The following is an 18,056-nucleotide window of genomic DNA, read 5'->3' as shown; positions in this document are numbered from 1 at the left end:
TCACTGTAAACTCATTATTGAGTATCATAGACACAATGCAAGTCGTTGTAGGAATATTATAGTGAATTTTCCATAGGATTTACAGACAACCTAATGTTCAACATAATTGGTCTACATAATCTCCACTCCTCGGGGTGGAGGCCGGGGCAGGCTATCTAATATTCGTTTAAATTATGTTTTATTAAATTATGAGCCTATCAATTACATTAGCATGATTAGGCCTACGTTTTGTTCCTGTTCAGCACACCGTTTGTTAACCCAATCTGCAAATAAAAGCGGAATGTGCGGGGTTGGACAGAGGTTAGGAGAGGCTTTCTGATCTGTGTGCTGTGTGGCGGTCGCATCAGGACACACACAGCACATCTAGTTGTCTTCTCCTCTGCTCTTACAGTGCGGGGAAAGAAATGCTTCCTTCACCGTCCTCCTGCAGAGACGAGGGGGCACACGCTAGAGGATTTTCTTTTCACCCGTGCGACATGTAGTTGACAGCTTGTTGTGTTCGCGTTGCGTGTTTTGGAGACGACCAAAGGGAAAATGTTGTTCCAAATGCGAAAAGTTTTTTCCGTCGTGCTTTTACGCATGCAGTAGTGTTGACTGTGGTAGGTGGTGAACAGAGAAGAGAGGGAAGATAGAAGTGATCAGATGTTTAAAAGGAGTCAGTGGACTATTGCTCGTTTGTTGATTTGAAATCAATGGATCATCCTGCTCTTCTTCTTTTTACTCAGGGGATTGAGGATGGCCGCTCTGAAGACGTGACCTGTTGCGGCTTTTCTGTGCGCTATTACAAGTAGGATTTGGATGGATAAAACGCTGCAAAATGGACCGTACACATCGAGTTTTGAGAGCTTAAGATTTCATTTAAGACGCCGGAGTGTTGAATGATGCAAATTTGAATTATTTTTGGATCGGTGTCCTGTTTTACGCAGAGCGCACTTGAGGGGGAAAAACGACGTGTTGCTTTGTCTGGGCTCCTCGCTGGAGCGAAGACGTGACACACCGGACAGAAAGCCGTGAAGGTTTTTAACTGAAGTGTTAGAACACTGGACACGATGTTTTTGTGAATAAAATTAGCCTACTGATGGACTAAAGCTGGTCAAGATCTCCCCCCTCCACCGCTGTCAGACCGAGCGCCGCACCGCGCCCTGCTTTCTAGGAGAACATAACCTCCTTTCCCTCCCTGACTCTCTCTTCTCTCCCGTTTTGGTTTGCTTTTGGCAGAATGGCCCGGTTCGGAGACGACGTCCCGGGCTTGTTGAGCTCTGGGGATGGGGGTTCCGAGCGCAACCGCAACCGGGATGGGGCGGCCGTATCCACAGGTGGCATCTCCCCAGCCTTCAAGCAGACCAAAGCGCAGCGTGCCCGCACCATGGCCCTGTACAACCCCATCCCCGTGAGGCAGAACTGCTTCACCGTCAACAGGTCCCTCTTCATCTTCGGGGAGGACAACGTGGTCAGGAAGTACGCCAAGAAAATCATAGAGTGGCCATATCCTTTCTGCTTATGGTGGAAATGAAGTGGGTAAGGTGTGATACACGTTAACACTCACCAAGAGGCGCAAACAGGCACGTAGGAGAGAAATTAAAAGGTGGGTAAACGCCAGCTGGTGATCAACAAACAACCACCAATAGAAACCCAAATTAATCATATTTCCAGAAAAGCATAACTCATAAAACTTACATCAGTTGGATACTACTTGATATACTCTGATATACAGCTATGAATTTACTTGATTAAGATTTCTGCCAGCCTAAAAAGGAGGCTAAACTGTATTTAGCAAATAAAAAGAGATTAGGTGGGTTTACCCTCCACTAGCTACATCCCTGGCAACAAGAAAACAGTTACGTTTTCGAACAGGCAAATGCCCTTTTCCACTGTTGCCATACGTATGTTTCCCTGTGCGCTATTGAAGCAAATTCAGCACCATGGACAGCACACACACCCACAAACACACACACACACAAACACACATGAGAAAGGGAAATTCAAAATCCTGGCTGTAACTTCCCTCATAACCCCCACCACCCGCCCCTTCACACACACACACACACACACACACACACACACACACACACAAAGAGAGAGAGGTCCAAAGAGCTTATAGAGTGTCATCAGTGTTTTGTTTTGAGTTCAGCCTCATTCACGGTTGAATTCGGTTGAATTGTTTCTTGCGGCTCTGTGATTCTGCTGTGTCTGTGTGTGATTGATTGATTGATCAAACACATTTCAGTGTTTTAATCCCACCGGCTGAATGTAATGACAGGAGTCACGGCCACATAGTACTGAGATGACTCAGACTGGCCAGTGTGAAGTCATGGATTCATGACTGACTTGCCTTATCTTGAATAATTGTTGGTTATGTCTCATATTCCCTATGGCCACCACAGATAATCTTAAAAAACTGTTAAAATCAACACTCACTCTTCAGTTTTGAAAGATTTACCTGCTAACAGCAGAGAACACATTTAATAAGATAGAACAGAATAGAATAGAATAGAATAGAATAGAATAGAATAGAATAGAACAATGATGTTTTAAGCCATGATGGTTGGCCCTGCCTTACTTCACCAAAGAAGCACGACCTAATGGACAAGATATATGAGGTTCAATACAGAAGGCACTCTCTTACAAACAAATAGTTTACAGTTAATAAAATAATATTGATGTAAATCTTCTGCAGTGTATGACTGTAGCTGCATAGAGATAAACAGAAATTCATAGGGGAGGAGTCGTCAGTGGAAAGTGGATTAGACTGACACACAGGCCATTCTCTATTCTTATGTATGGCGGTTTGTCTTTTCTGTCAACAGGAGGCTATGTAGCGCTGCTGTAGCTAGTATGATCACTGTCTCTCCCAGTGAGTAATGTAGATAATTGAATGGTAGATTCAAACTCATTTTCAGGATCCAACCTCCTGACTCATGAAAGTTGCAATACTAAAATTTAGCTGTCACTATCTGCCCAAACACTGTCAATGAACCAGAGAGTGGCATTATCCAAATCCGTATTACATAACACTTTTATTAAGTTTTTGCTGTTACATTCATGATTACTTGGCCACTTGCCAAAACCCAATGACTCACTCGTCTGTTATTGAAAAGGGACTGAAAAGGGAAAACTCTGGTTTCCTCAGCCTGTTGTTGAGGAGAACCACATGTTAAATGTCCATTGGTGGTGTCTTTGTGCTGCTGTAGTGCAGCTCACCAGGTGTCTCGGCCAGGTGTGGCCTCTCCACCGCTATTGTTCAGCTCCATTCAGCAGCTTCCTGACTGACTGACTGGCCTGCTGACTTTAATAACCCAGCAAATAGAATGGGCATGCTTCTATTGTTCACCAGAGTCTATTGTTGTTTTCTTTGGGTTTACACGTTCATTGAAGTGATTAAAAATAGAAAGTGGGTGAAAATGTGTTGGGAAAAAAAGGTTGAGGTGTGTTTGCGTTGGGTGTAGCGTTACAGACATTTGCGCCCTCCAGCGGTTGGGATATTTCTAATAATGTTAGTACAGGCACTTTTACCTTAGAAATGACACACAACAGAATTCTAGTTTTAGACCGTATTTATTAATGAATTATACTCTATGGAAAAAGTATATGACAAGAAATGGCTTTAAATCAGAATATTATTTATTTAGCAACATCCCCGAACTGAAGTCTGTCCGTGACCAGAAGGAAAGCGGCCAGACTAAATAACCTTCATGTTAATGTGTTGTTGTGGAGGGAGTGTCCCATTACATCTAATGAGCTCAACTGTATCTGATTAACAGACATTAACAGGCATTATATGTAATGATGTCTGATTGCTGTGTCGTATAGTATTATATCAAGCCATTAGTCACTGAGTCATCTTATTTCATATTGTTTCCTATTGTGGTTTTGAAGGGAGTGATGCTGAGCAGGTGGTTGAGCTTCTGGTCAATATCCGCTCTTTCTGTGAGGAGAGGCTCGCTAAAATGCATGTGGATCATGTTTGAGGTGTGAAGATTCAAACACAACATCTACAGGAGTACGCGCATCCATGTATACAGTACATACACATTTCCTACATACGGATGCACATACACATACTGTATCCATGCATACATTTGCATACAAATACACATGGAGAAAACTGGTATTCACACTGCTCTATTATCTTAGTCCTCACATATACATAAGAGCACCAACACAATCAGACAATCAAGCACCCTCGCCTCACATGCACACACACTCAAGCACGCGCACACACACACACACACACACACACGCACAATCTCAGCACGACATCTCCTAAAGGTCAGCCTTGTGTTTAGAGCACAATGTGCCGCTGTCACCCTGCCATAAGTGGCTCTTTCTTTCTGAGTGTTCAATTAACAGCGGTTGATCAATGCAGGAATTATCTAGAGGCTTCCGTGGCCCGCGCGTAACATGGGAGCCTCAGTGGTGTGTGTGGGCTTCCGAGTGCATGAGCGTGTGGATGTGGCCGTGAGGGGTGATTGTGTCCGCGCCCGTATGTGTGAGTTCTGCCTGGCAGCCTACCTGCGGCGGCAGTCGATGCGAGGCCGGTCGGGGGCTGGCAGGGAAGAGGCAGGGCTAATGAAGCACATGGCCCAAGTTGAGTGCTGCGGGCCTGGAGAGGCTGGCAGCTGCTCCTCCTGTCTGATCCCTACTGGGAGGCCCCCGCAGCGGGAAGTTTCCCAGTGAGAAGGTACACCTCTAAATAATTGATTGTTGGATTTAATAGAGTTTGTTTCATCGGTGCATGCGGAAATAACCATGTGTGAGTAAGACATGGCCGCTGGTAGCCATTATTTTCCAGTCATTTCAGACATTAGACAGGGGTGTGGTTTTTCTTTTTTTTCAGGTTTATTTTGGAAACACAACTCTCATTCATTTCAAATTAGAGAAGAATGTCCTTATGCTTTTCCCTGCTTTGTTGGGTGCTACCTAGAGTTTTAAGGTGACACTAGTTGAAGAATATGGCACTAGTATAAATAGCCAAGTCCTTGACTCTTATTATGTTATTATCAGACATTTTGCCATGCACTTTGCTAGGCATGCATTGTTCTTCAATCCAACAATCTGCTGACAGAAAGTTCATATTCTCAATCCACAAAACATCAGACTTGAGGAATGTCCCACCATTCTTAACGCCCTTCTTCTCACGGTCCATCAAGACTGCTGGCAGTAGAACAGCTGTATATCCACCTGCCTCTATATTTCCTGACCTAGAGGTGTGTATAAGAACAAAACAATCATTTCAGGCTATGGCTCGGAGCTGACACGGGTTAGTCGGAGGGCTGTCGTGTGTGAATAGGACTGACTGAGCTATGGCCACATTCATCCTCAGGATTAACTGCCTGGTTCAGGCTGGAGGCTCAGATGGAGGTAGAGTGGACCTGAAAGTAGATTCAGGACCGAGAGCCAGTCGAGCTCTGGACTGTATCGGACGTATTTGTTGCAAGGTAGCTTTTAGACACTGTTTGCTCCAGTTCAGTCTAGTGTTGTTCAGTTGTTTACACATTTTATGACACATATTTTAATTAGCCCCTCAGTTACAAAGCTATGGTCAGCTTTGTTGCCTATAGATACACAAAGGAAGAGAAATACCGCTCAGTTTAAGAATCCAGGGTGTTATTTTGGGGGGATATAACAGTAGAGTCATTACAATATTCATGTCCAATCATACCTAAGCCAGAGAGCTCAGTAACCCTGATGTCATGCAGGTGTAGGGCCATGGGCGGCTTCATTGTCAGTGAATAGCACACTGACTTAATCTTGCACTAAAACATTGCCTACATTTGTACATGCAAAAGAGCTTATATATTATAATAATGTCATCTCTCCTGAACCAGAAAACATACCTGTATCCTCAGAAATGTACTAAAAGTCACCGTCACATTTTCTATTTTGTCCTTTTAATTTTTTATTCTTTCCCCAGCCTTAAATATAATTAAATATAATGAATTTGCCTTATCGTCAGTTTACTACTTTGTATCACTCCAACTGGAGAGTACACCCCTGAATTTCCTCTATGTTTGTATATATAATCCTGCCCTCTGTACTCTGCATAACAAACAAACACACACACACACACACACACACACACACACACACACACACGCTGCAGCCGACTCACAGACTTCCAATAAGCTAGGCTCAGATGCCTGTGATTCATTTTGATTTTCACCCCTGTGTAATAATAATAACATGGGGCTTGAATCCAATCTGGGCTTCGGCGTGTTCACAGATGCACACCGCATCACGCTCCATCTCTGTGTCTATTTTTACACGCATGTTTGAGAGTCGAGGCAGAGCGCCATCGTCACTGTGACTCACAGCGTTCCTCACGAGACGCCTCCTTACCGAGGCTGGCTGACGATCCGTGACGTCACGCAGCAGCGAGACCGATAGGTTGGTTTTGGTTAAAGACACTTGTTGAGTGGGGTGAAGTACTGTGAACAGACTTCCCACTGGACATGGAATTTCATGGGGTTTCATGGGATTTTGGGAGATGTGTTCCAGTCAGGGAAAGTCAGGGAATTTTATTCATTCTCTGGGGAAGTAAGGGAATATCACTGAATTTTACAAATCGGTCAGGAATTTACCAGAATGTATTTTACAACGTGTTTCTCACATTCACTGCATTAGCTGGTGGTTTGTACACACTGTATAGCAGCTTCTCCACAGCAGTTGTAGAAACAAGACTCTTTACCCCTATAGAACTTTTATGAGCTGAAAAACAACAAAACAGGAAGGAACAAAATCTTTGGAAGTGTGCCGACTTGGAAAGTGAGTGATAGAAAGTTATGAAAAAGTCATGAAATTTTACATCAGAGATCTGTGTGTTCTGTTGAGCAGCCTGTGTGTATTTATATGTACAGTATATGTATATGTACTGTATGTATTAGTTTGTGTTTGCAAATATAAAATTATATTATGGGGCATGCGACCATCCTATGGTGGCAACGGCTACAGGGTTTATCAATGCATTTTAGACAATGTTTGCTAATTTTCACCATCAGTCCTTGGAGCAACAGGTTATGTGCACTTGCTGAGGGGCACTTAAGCAGCTTCAGACACCGTTGTTGCTGGGGATCAAACTATCAACCCATCTATTTCTTGGCACCCTCTTTGCCCAATCTGCCAACCTGACACCTTGTTTTATTTTGGGCTGTTGTTCCCCCATTTATGCTTTCTCATGATTTGGCACAGACAGCAGATTCACACCTGGGGTCTCATTTAAGTTTGTTATGCAGAGATATATGTTTGAAAACAAATTCCTGTCATTACTCAATGTATTTATGGTATAGACATCATTTTTACTTTTTTTGATCATGTTCTTGGAAATGACTGCGCAATTTAATCCAGGATAAAGTTAAAAAAAAACAGGCCTTTGGCAAGTCCTTGTTCAGTTGACAACTTCATTCATCTGAGTGAGATTAAAACACTGGCCAAGGTCCCTCATGTTGTGCTCTAAATTAGCCTCAGATACAGCATTGAGCCGTAGCCTAAGTGTGTGTATCAGCTTCTGTGTGTGTGGGTGTGCGTGTGCATGTGTGTGCATGTGTGTGCATGTGTGTGTGTGTGTGTGTGTGTGTATGGAGCCATAGATACATGGGAGCCAGAGATAGTTCAGCTGCCCGGTAACCATCTTGTGGCATTGACTTTTGGCTGGGAGAGAAGCCCGTTGCCGTGGATACCTCTCTCCTCGCTCCTTCTGTCTTCATCTTCTCTCTTTTCTTCCCCTCCTTACCTCCCCGTCTCTCCTCCCGTCTCCTCTCCCCCTCCTCTTGTTTGTTGAGTGTGTTTGAGGGAATGCGGGGTGTGGCTGGCTGGCTGCCGCTGAGAGCTCTCACTGTGGCTAAAGCCTTGCTGGTGATTGTAGGGGAGTGAATCAGAAGATCCACTTCTTAAAAAGAGAAAAACAAACCCATGAGCACCCAGACTGAGACAGATATTATGTAGTACGTTGCTCTTTGTAATCTCTCATCATCTACTAGATGCTGATGGCTGCTGTGGTTTTGAACAATTCAGTGATTGTCTTGCAAGCACTGAGTCAATGTGTGGCGCAGCCCAGGTTCGAGCTAGAATCCCTGAAGGCTGGTGGGAGTCAGATTGTATTTGCTCTGTTTATTTAGCTTCTCATCGCTCACATGTCCCTGGATAACCCTGCTAGGTACAGCTGCCAGCACAACATCGATCTGTCCGCTGTCCGCTGCCGTCACTCTTATTCACTCTCATTGCCTCCTTCCAACCCACCTATTTCTCAAGCTCCCCCGTCTCTCTCTATATAACCTTCTTCTTCTCCTTCACTGATCACCCTTTTTTCCCCCTCATCGCTCTGTTTACCGTTTCGTTCTTCTCCCTTATTTCTCCCTCTCTCCACTCTGCAGATTTAAGCTCCCTTGCTTCCTACCTCTTCTGCACATAACCAGGAGAAAGAGCACAGCCCACGCACCACATTAGATAAAGAGCACATTGCTGGCTTAGCTCAACCTCAGAGCTGCTTGAGTTGAACCGTCAACCGGCAGAGGTCTGCTGGTGCAGGCTGGGAAGCTTGTAGTAAGAGTGACCCTATTTGTAGGATCAGGTTTCTGGCCCAACCACTCATCCCTCTTCGATAAGCCTTCGATTGCCTGTGTGTGTGTGTGTGTGTGTGTGTGTGTGTGTGTGTGTGTGTGTGTGTGTGTCCCTGTCTGTTCCAGCTGTCCTCAGATAAGGTAGAGGCACTGTCTGGATGAGTCTCTGGCCCCCAGGCTTATAACATGCCAGGTTAATGCTGTTTCATACAGAGGAATCAATGTTTGTCTGTTTATCTCTACTTACATTATATTATAATGAAGTTGCAGTGCTGGTGGCTTTGATTAAATTAACTAAAAGAATTCTGTCCTATCCTGAACCCGTGTGATTTGGCGTGAAAAAGCAACATATATTGTAAAATGGCAGTTATGATCAATTGAATGTGTATAGCAGAGGAGAGGAGAGGAGAGGAGAGGAGAGGATTTACTGCTTCCTACCATTTCCTCTGCATTGCATGTTTCCACAGCTCTACTAGCCTATAACGAGACAGAATACATACAGTACATGCTGCAGATTCATCCTGACAGCTTGCCAGTGGCATCGATGTTGTCAGTTGGTGAATTGAGAGCAAACTTTCTGTGCCCTATAGAAAGTATAATAACATTCCTAGTGTCATTTTTACTCCACACACATTTTCAGACAGCTACTGGCATCCTCTGATTAATAGACTGCATTGTTTTTGTGTTTGATTTGGATCTAGAAAAGTGCTCAAAGAGGATCCCTCATGTCACAAAAGACTTATTAACGCACAGTATTTCTGTTTGGTGTATATCTCTTTTCCTTTCAAACTGTCACTTAAAAGTTTGGTAAGCTCCTTAACCTTGGTCCTCCACTCCGTTTGAGTACATGATCCTTGCCACCATCATCGCCAACTGCATCGTCTTGGCTCTGGAGCAGCACCTGCCTGGAGAGGACAAAACACCCATGTCTAAGAGACTGGTGAGACACACACACATACACACACACACAACACCCACACGCACACGCACACACAAACACACACACTTCACAATCTGCTTTCAAGTCACTCAAATCAATCAAAACTGCAATTCATATAATTATGATGGAGCCTTCATGCTCAGAAATAAACAAAGAACCGTTTTATGGCAAAAGATTTCAAAACTGACCCCAACCATGACACACAGTCGCATGCACACAGTCTTTCAATTTGAGTTGTTGTTGTTAAAAATCAGTCTGCCTATCTGACTTTTCTCTCGCTTTGCACCAACAGGAAAAGACGGAGCCCTACTTCATAGGGATGTTCTGTTTTGAGGCGGGGATAAAGATCATCGCCCTGGGGTTTGTATTCCATAAAGGCTCCTACCTCAGGAACGGATGGAACGTCATGGACTTCATAGTGGTCCTCAGTGGGTGAGTGCAGCTGAGTGTGTGTGTGCGTGTGTGTGTGTGTGTTTATACTGTACGGTATTTGGATGCAGATCTGTGAAGAGGGATTAGTATTATCAGTTGATAGGAGTGGTTGGTGTGTGAGATGCAGTGTATTCAAAACACCTGATGTTACTGGGCCACATTCAGGTAAAAAATTGAGGTTGTGGCTTTTCAAATGTTTACAGGCTTCTTGGACACACAGCTCACTGTTTTTTCACTGTTGTTGGTCTGGTCGCTCAAGTTTGGCCAATACCTTGCTTCGCATTGCTTGAGATGAAGTTCCTTGTTGTTTGTTGGTCTTAATTGAATGTGGATCACACCTACAGTTTTTTTCTTTGGTCCGAATCACAGTGGAAAAGTTTGCTTTGTTGTATTTTTGTATTTGGTTCATTTAGGTTCACACTGCCAAATTACAAGCGAACCAGGGCTTGTAAAACACACATGGACTCACAAGTAGCTCGTTTATTGCACAGAGTTTTGGTAACCTGTAATCTCAACAGGTTAGAGGTGTTGGTGCTGGAGGGGAAATTAAATCTGATACTAGTCCCTGTCACTTGTAGCTTGCATACTTAGGTACTGCTGGGAAATGTGTTCATTTCACCTCATCATGACTCCAGGTTTTCCCTCGGTTCATTTTGTACTGCTAGGCTTTTCAAGCATGAGTAACTGCAGGCTATCAGATTTCAATATCCATCTCCTTATACCGATAAAACCTTGCATTTTGGAATAATTTCCTGCAGTTCGCTTGGAAGAGGACAGAGACCCACATTTTAAGACAGTCTTGGTGCGGTTATTTGGTCTGCACCCAAGTTCAAATGGCATCGTTCACACCTGTTCCAAAGTTCAGATAAACCGCTCCAAACATGCTTGATGTGAATGCACCCTAAGTAACGGCCTGACTGACCCCAGTAGGGTTGTATTTGTGTTTTATTTCCTGTATGGAGAAGAATAAGATGAAGATCAGGGTGTGATACTGAATCCTCATGCATCAGATACCACTTAAAACATCAATTTACATGTACATTCACATAGTGTGTTAACAGGTTTTGCTAACATACAGTAGTTTTGGAAATCAATGTGTTAAACTCACCCTCTCCACTTGCAAATGCTGGATTTATTTTCCTTAATTTACTTAATTCATTTCCTCAGAGTCATTGGAGAGATTCAGGCTAGTGTAGCAGAACTTGAGGCTTAAGTGCAACCTGTTGCTACCTGAACACAATGTTGGACCAAACTGAACACAGAAGCAGTGAAGTGATGCCAACAGCAGCTGTAGACTGTTGTGGTGGTTACAGCTTGTGCTTTCCCATAATCCATCATCTCATTCTGTATACTTACAATACATGAATTATGTGGCAGTTAAAGGCCCAGGGGGGCTCATACCAGTTTATCTATTCTGTGAGGGAAAGGTGTTACATTTAAAGGGCATTTTATAGCAGTTGCCTTTTCAAGAGAGGTAAAGTGACTCACTGTCAGAGCAGAAAGAGGAAATGTTTATGGTTTTAAAGGAGGAGCTTGATGAAACAGTCGATTAACCTTGATACCTCACACACTTCACACTCATACACACACCCACACACACACACGCGGATGAAATATTAATAAATCCATAGCGCAAAAAGTACAAAGGGTGTCAGACAGGTTCTTAGAGAATTCTACATGATTCTGGCTGTTCCATTATTGATGAGCCGAGCTTGGCTCTGAACGCTACCCAGCACTTCGTCAGAGAGAGGAGGAGGGAGAGGGAGGGAGGAGGGGGAGAGAAAGGGTGTAAGGAGGAGTGACATAAGGAGAAGTGTTGTGGAAGACAGTAGGGAAGTGTGCGGTCAGTCGCCCCCAGCCTCCTCAGCCTGTTGATCATTTGACGTGTGACAGCGGCGAAGACGCTCAGCCCCACGGCGAGCTACTAGGACCAAATTTAGAAGCTTAATTAAAACACAGCGAGACAGACACACTGGATGCTAATGGATTGTTCTAATCTCACCTTTCTGAAGGGGGAGAGAGAGAGAGAGAGAGGGAGATAGAGAGGCAGAGAGAGACAGAGAGGCCTGCTAGTCTTACTTTTCCCATGGATGATAGATGCTGTAATCAGACTTTACTTTACAGTGAGTTGTGTGTATAGACTGGGCAATCCTTATTCATGTGTTTGCCATCTTCTGGGACAGTGGTCAGCGTGTGCTTCTCTACGTGACTCTCCCAAAATTAGGCAATCTAAATGCATCTGCATTATTTGGTATTTTCAAATGACAGATGTGAGAAACACAAACCGTAATTTTCTCTGCAATTCACAGAACCCATTTTCCATCAGTCGTAGTAATATGAAGGAATCTCTAGACATGCCCGCCAAACAGCCGGTAAACAGCCAAAGCATTTATTCTTCCCTTATCTGGATTGAATTAGAGCCTCATTGTGATTTCGGGATGAGACGTTCTCTATCTGGATGTAATTGCCTTGCAGGTCTCATTTTATTAATATTCAGCATGATGAAGTGAGCTGTAGATAGACCCCTTTCTAAATTATCATTCTGGCCACAGCAAAGATGAATTAATGAAAATGTTCTCTCGCTCTCTTGCTCTTTCTCTCTCGCTCTCTCTCAAACACACACACACACACACACATACACAGACCCTTCACACACGTACAGATACACACACATACGCTCACTCATAGGCCATCGCCCGAGGTTTGCAACCTTATTAGGGAGTGAGTGAAGATTATGAGATCTGCTGGTAATATTAGATGAGTCACCGGCGCTGTCTATCAGTCAGTAATTAACAGACCTTTGCAGACAGGAAGGGTCACAGACAGCAAATAAGCAACAGACACAGTCTACAAGCATATTTTATTAGTCTATAGTCTTTAGTTTGTCTCATTTTCGTCTTTATACAAAGGAATAAGGGACAATTCTTATATTTGTGGTATTATGTGTATTACTAGGCAACCATAGTCCAATATTGGATAAGAAATTTGTATTTAAGTCTAACACCTGGTACAGTGCTTTAACAAACATTTCAAATGAAATGTATTGGATCTGCCTGGATGTATTAACTGTAGTCTAAACTGTTTGTGTTTACTAGCCAACAGCCAAACACATCTGTGTGATAACGGCACACAGTCTGTGGTCTTAAAATTGCACTTAACACTGCCAGGATGAACTGTCTGATTCCCACTGGGCCACCTATATAAATATATATGCAGTCAAGACACTGTAACATGCTTTGCACTAAATAGCAAATTACTGCTGTTGAATGAAAACCTTGTAAATTGTAAACTTTTCAGGAACGAAAAAAGAGATTTCCTTACAGCCAGTGATGCATTTTTGAAATTACAGAATGTGTTCTGAATGTTTAATGAGTCCTCAGGCTATGAAACTTGGCTTAGGCGCAGAGAACCATGTAAACTTTGAAATCTAATAAATATGTTAAATATATAATATAGGGGAAAAGAGTTGCCAGCTTTTCACATGACTGCCGTGATGTGAGTCGTTATTTGAGGTGGTCTACGCTGGAGTGCGACTCCCGCAGGCGGGAACCCCGGCTAATTCGACTGTATTGTAGAAAATCTTGCCTGTGGAGGCATAACACATGACTGTTAACTCAGACTATTGTGCATGTGAACCCTTCTGCAGTGGATCCCCCTGACTCACTCAACTCGACGTTATGTGTGAACATGCGTAATTATGGAAGCATTTGCGAACGGCGTCGACGCTGGAGGCCGTGATTACCTCAGCACGCTGCCTTGGTGTTTCAAGATGCCCCGTATTACACAGAGAGAGCGAGTGGGAGGGAGGTATGAATAAACGGATTGGCACTTGCTGCTTTTCCTTAAAGGCTGTTATCGTGTGGCTGTGGACTGTAGTGATCTAAATGCAAATAAGAGGGTCTTTGGGTAATCTCAGGTCTTAGTCTGATCATGCAAGCTTCCCCAGCCGGTTCCCCATGCTAGCAGAATGATAAGCTGTGAGGGAGAGTGAGAGGGGAACAGAGGAGAGGAGATGATAACCAGGGAAGAAAGTGGAGAGAAGATGAAGAAGAGAGCGGAGAGGAAAAAAGAGTAGAGACACAGGATAGAATGGGAGGAGATGAGAAGGGTGCCTCCATGCGTAATGGTACTAATTGGCACCTTGGCAGTCCCGTTAGCTGGCAAGCCCTCCATTAGACTGGCAACACTTGGCAGAGGGTGACGCCCACCATGGGCTTGTGTCACCGCGATGTGCCAGACGCTCAGGGGGGATAGGAGAGAGGGGAGGAGAGATGGAGCCGGCTCAGAGGGACTGGAGGAGAGTAAAGATGAGGAGATGGCTGTTTCTTTGCTCTGCACTTTAGATACTCAGGAATGTCTGTTGTGGCTTTGACCTTTGTCCTCCTTGGTTCCTTGAAAAGTTGGTGATCTAGAAATGTAAGCTTATTCTACTGTTGCATCCATTGTAAGAGAGCCAGCTCAATGCCTGAAATGTAAATTCAAAACCAGAAGAGCAAAAAGAGAAGAGGCATTGAGTAGGCGAAGTGAGAGGAAAGACATGCAGGACGGGGAGAGCGAAGGAGGGAGATGCAGAGAGACGGGGATGGAGGAGAGGAGAGGAACCTGCTGAGAGAGGAGATTGGGGAGAAAAGATCTGAAGGAGAAGAGATGACAAAAGCGTAGAGGAGAGAAAAGGATGCCGGGAGGAGGAGGTGCCTAGGCGAGGCTTTGATCTGGCAGATAAATTAAGATTTCTGTGGGACTTGTTCTAAGGGAGTGAGAGATGATCAAGGAAATGCTTCTTAGAGAAGTTCAGAAGATCTTTAGCGTCTCAAATTTGAGAAATTTGTCTGGCAATCAAGCTTCATCACTTCAGCATAAAATAGAAAAGACAGGGTGTGTGCAGGTCCATAAAATGTCTTAAAATGTATTCAATGTAATTAGAGTAATTATTTAAGGCCTTAAATACACTTTAAATCAATTATCTTCTTAGTGTGTTGCTTTTCTAGAAATGATGCAGACCTTTATTCTGATATTCTGGCCTCTTTCCATTGTTTTGCAACAAAAATTGGTCTAAAAATGTTATTCTAATATTACATTTAATTTGCTGGAACCTGCCAACAGCCTGACAGACGCTGAGAAATTTTGAATATTTTTATTCCAAAATCCTATGAAAAAACATTGGCTCAAGTTTACAAAGGATTTCCATGATTTTGTGTCATTTAAACAGTAATATCCTTTCTTTTCATTTTTTGCGTTCAATCATTTTGTCAGAGCAGGTGTTACATTTTTGAAGTTATTTAGATAGATATTTCATTTTTCCTCATGTGGCTAAAATCATGTGGATTGGTGGCTTTGTCTGAGACCTTGCAGGCCTCCAGTGGTAATAAAGAGAGAGAGTGGCAGTGTGTGTGAACAGACAGATGCCAGAGCCCTCAGTCATCAGTCGTTAGTCCTCTCTGGGTGTCAAAACCAGGCTATTTATACTTGTCACTACTGCTAGCTAGGAGGAACAGGAGAGAGAGAGAGAGCGCTAACAGGAGCTTCACACTGTCCTGTTTCTCTGTTATATGACACTTTTCACTTAGTTTCTGTTTTCTTTTTCTTTTCTTTGGGCTACTTTTCTATTCTCTCTAAACCTCTGCTCTCCTCTCTTCTCCTTCCTTTCTCTTCCTTTCCTGTCTCTTCCTTTTGTTTCCTCTCCTTTCTGTTCCTTTCATTTGCTTTCCTTGCTTTTCTCTTTCTTTCCTTACCTATACTGTCCTTTCTCTTCCTTTCTGTCCTCTTCCTTTCATTTCCTTTCTTTTCTCTTCCTTTCATTTCCTTTCCTTTCTTTTCCTTCCTTCTTTTCCTTCTCCTTTCCCTCTCCTTTCATTCTCCTTTCCTGTCCTTCCCTTTCTTTTCTCTCCCTTTCCTTTCGTTTCCTTTCCTTTCCTTTCCTTTCCTTTCCTTTCCTTTCCTTTCCTTTCCTTTCCTTTCCTTTCCTTCTTTTCTTTCTCCTTTCTTTTCCTTCTCCTTTCTTTTCCTTTCTTTCTTTTCCTTCTCCTTTCTTTTGCATTCCTTTCCATTGCTTTCCTTTCCTTTCCTTCTTTCTTTTGCATTCCTTCCCTTCCCTTTCCTCTCCTTTCCTCCAGCTAAGCCAGTGTTGCTGATGTTGAGTTGTACTGTTCTCACACTATTATTATCTCAGATGTTGTCAGGGCGTGTTCCTACTGTCACACTGCCTGACTCAACCACGCTGTACCTGACTCACCCCAACCACCATCTGAGAGAAGGGTGCGTGTGTCTGTATGTATGTATGTGTGTGTGTGTGTGTGTGTGTGTGTGTGCATTCATGTGTGTGAACCAAATGTGCCACTACTGCATGTCTTTCAGTGTTGTGCCAGCCAATAACACCTTCTGTCTGCTTGGCAGTCCTACACCTGTTAGGACTGACTGGTTATAAGCAAGGACATGCACACACACACACACACACACACACATGCATACACACACACACACGCATACACACACACACACACACACACACACATGCATACACACACACACACACACACACATATACATATATATATATACACAGACAGACCTGTCCTATCCAATCTAATTATCCATCTGTTGTCTGATCTATTGATGAGTTTGGACACAGCAGGGGTCTATGTGTCCCCCTGAGCGGTTACCGTGGCGACTGAGGACCCCGCCCCAGGTCAGGCTGTCACTGGCTCCAGTCCTGCTGCTTCCCTGGTCAATATCTCTACAATTAGCCTGGACCAGGAGAGATTTGTCTGAGTCTTCCACTGGAGCTACAACTACATCCAGAGATGTTAAAATCTGTTTGATTTAGAATGAAAAGGAGATGATAGGGAATGTACATATGCACATGCTCTTTGTGTGTGTGTGTGTGTGTGTGAGTGAGAGAGAGAGAGAGAGACAGAAAGAGAGAGTCAGAGTGTGAGAGACACATTTTTTCATTTTTAACAAGCTCCTGTTTTACAAATCAAGGGAGCTCTGGGTGCAAGAGGAGTATGCAGGCCTCACAAACTGAAAACATGAATATGTAAGAGAAAAAGATGAAGAGAGTGAGAGAGAGATAGAGAGAGGGAGAAAGAGAGAGGGTATAGTTAGTGACATTCAAATGACATACCCTGAGCAGAGTAAAAGAGGTGTTTTAACTGTGATTCTGAATCAATTTGGTGAATAGTGATGATGGTGTTGAAGTACTTGACAGTCAAACAAGCTCTCTATATTTCTTTCTCTGCCCAGTCCCCCCCCCCCCCCCCCCTCTCTCTCTCTCTCTCTCTCTCTCTCTCTCTCTCTCTCTCTCTCTCTCTCTCTCTCTCTCTCCCCCCCCTTCTAGCCATTGTAAAGAGGCTTTATGCAGTCTAGTCTAGTACCTGATCTGAGAAGATTAGGTGCTACATTCAGATGAAAGCGGTCCTGATGCTGGGGGGACCTCGAGTCAAACTGAATTCAATTTAGTTACTAGTGAAATTCTGAGTCATCAAACCTGCAAGAGGGTAATAGATAATACTCCTCCATGCTGAAAAACATCGGAAACGTTCCCATTTGTCAATTGGCAATTTTGGTTTTTAAATTGAATTCAGAATTATTTCAGGCATGTTGCCTTTTCTTAAGAATGTCTGTCTCAATATGGCGCCATATCTGGGGAAAATAAATACATTATTCAGTGGAATTATTGATTGATAAAAGCAGGCAGTTTCATAACATATCAGTTAGTTTCCAGTTTGACATTTGCTCTTGTAAAGGCTCTGGTAAAAGACCGGCTAAGGGAGTTACAGGGGCCAACAGTCTCTCCACAGCTTAAAATATTGTCGTATCTCAGTTCAGAATGAAATTACATGTCTGTAGATAGAGACGGAGACAGAGGCACAGCAGGTGTTGACACTGGCAGGCTGCGCTCCGTCACCTTGACCCAAGTGGTAAAAACCTCATTCAGTCCACAGGGAGAGAGACTGACTGACACACACTGTATTGGATTTGGCGCGTCTTATTTTAGCCGATGTGTTTCAGTGCGTTTCCCTGAGATGCTATGCCTTAAACTGTGGAGAGCATTGTGTGATGTATGGGTTGTACTCGCAATTGTTGTTACACATAAATTCAGGAAGATAACATATGATTCTAAAATAGCT

At 43.5% G+C, this 18,056-nt stretch overlaps 1 protein-coding gene across 1 annotated transcript in view; it reads left to right on the top strand.

Moving 5' to 3' along the window:
* The first annotated feature begins 1,219 nt into the window (after positions 1-1,219).
* Positions 1,220-18,056, top strand: part of LOC139651123 (voltage-dependent R-type calcium channel subunit alpha-1E) — a 63,629-nt gene continuing 46,792 nt past the window's right edge. The window contains exons 1-3 of the mRNA XM_071527975.1: positions 1,220-1,485; positions 9,390-9,495; positions 9,788-9,927. Coding sequence (XP_071384076.1) covers positions 1,220-1,485; positions 9,390-9,495; positions 9,788-9,927 — 512 coding nt within the window. The remainder of the gene's footprint in view (positions 1,486-9,389; positions 9,496-9,787; positions 9,928-18,056) is intronic.

Source organism: Centroberyx affinis, unplaced genomic scaffold (assembly GCF_046629955.1).
Source record: "Centroberyx affinis isolate AG114_WGS23_722 - 3 ecotype Tasmania unplaced genomic scaffold, CSIRO-AGI_Caff_v1 ptg001598l_1, whole genome shotgun sequence".
NCBI lineage: Eukaryota > Metazoa > Chordata > Actinopteri > Beryciformes > Berycidae > Centroberyx > Centroberyx affinis.
This window is presented reverse-complemented; position numbering and strand designations above follow the sequence as displayed.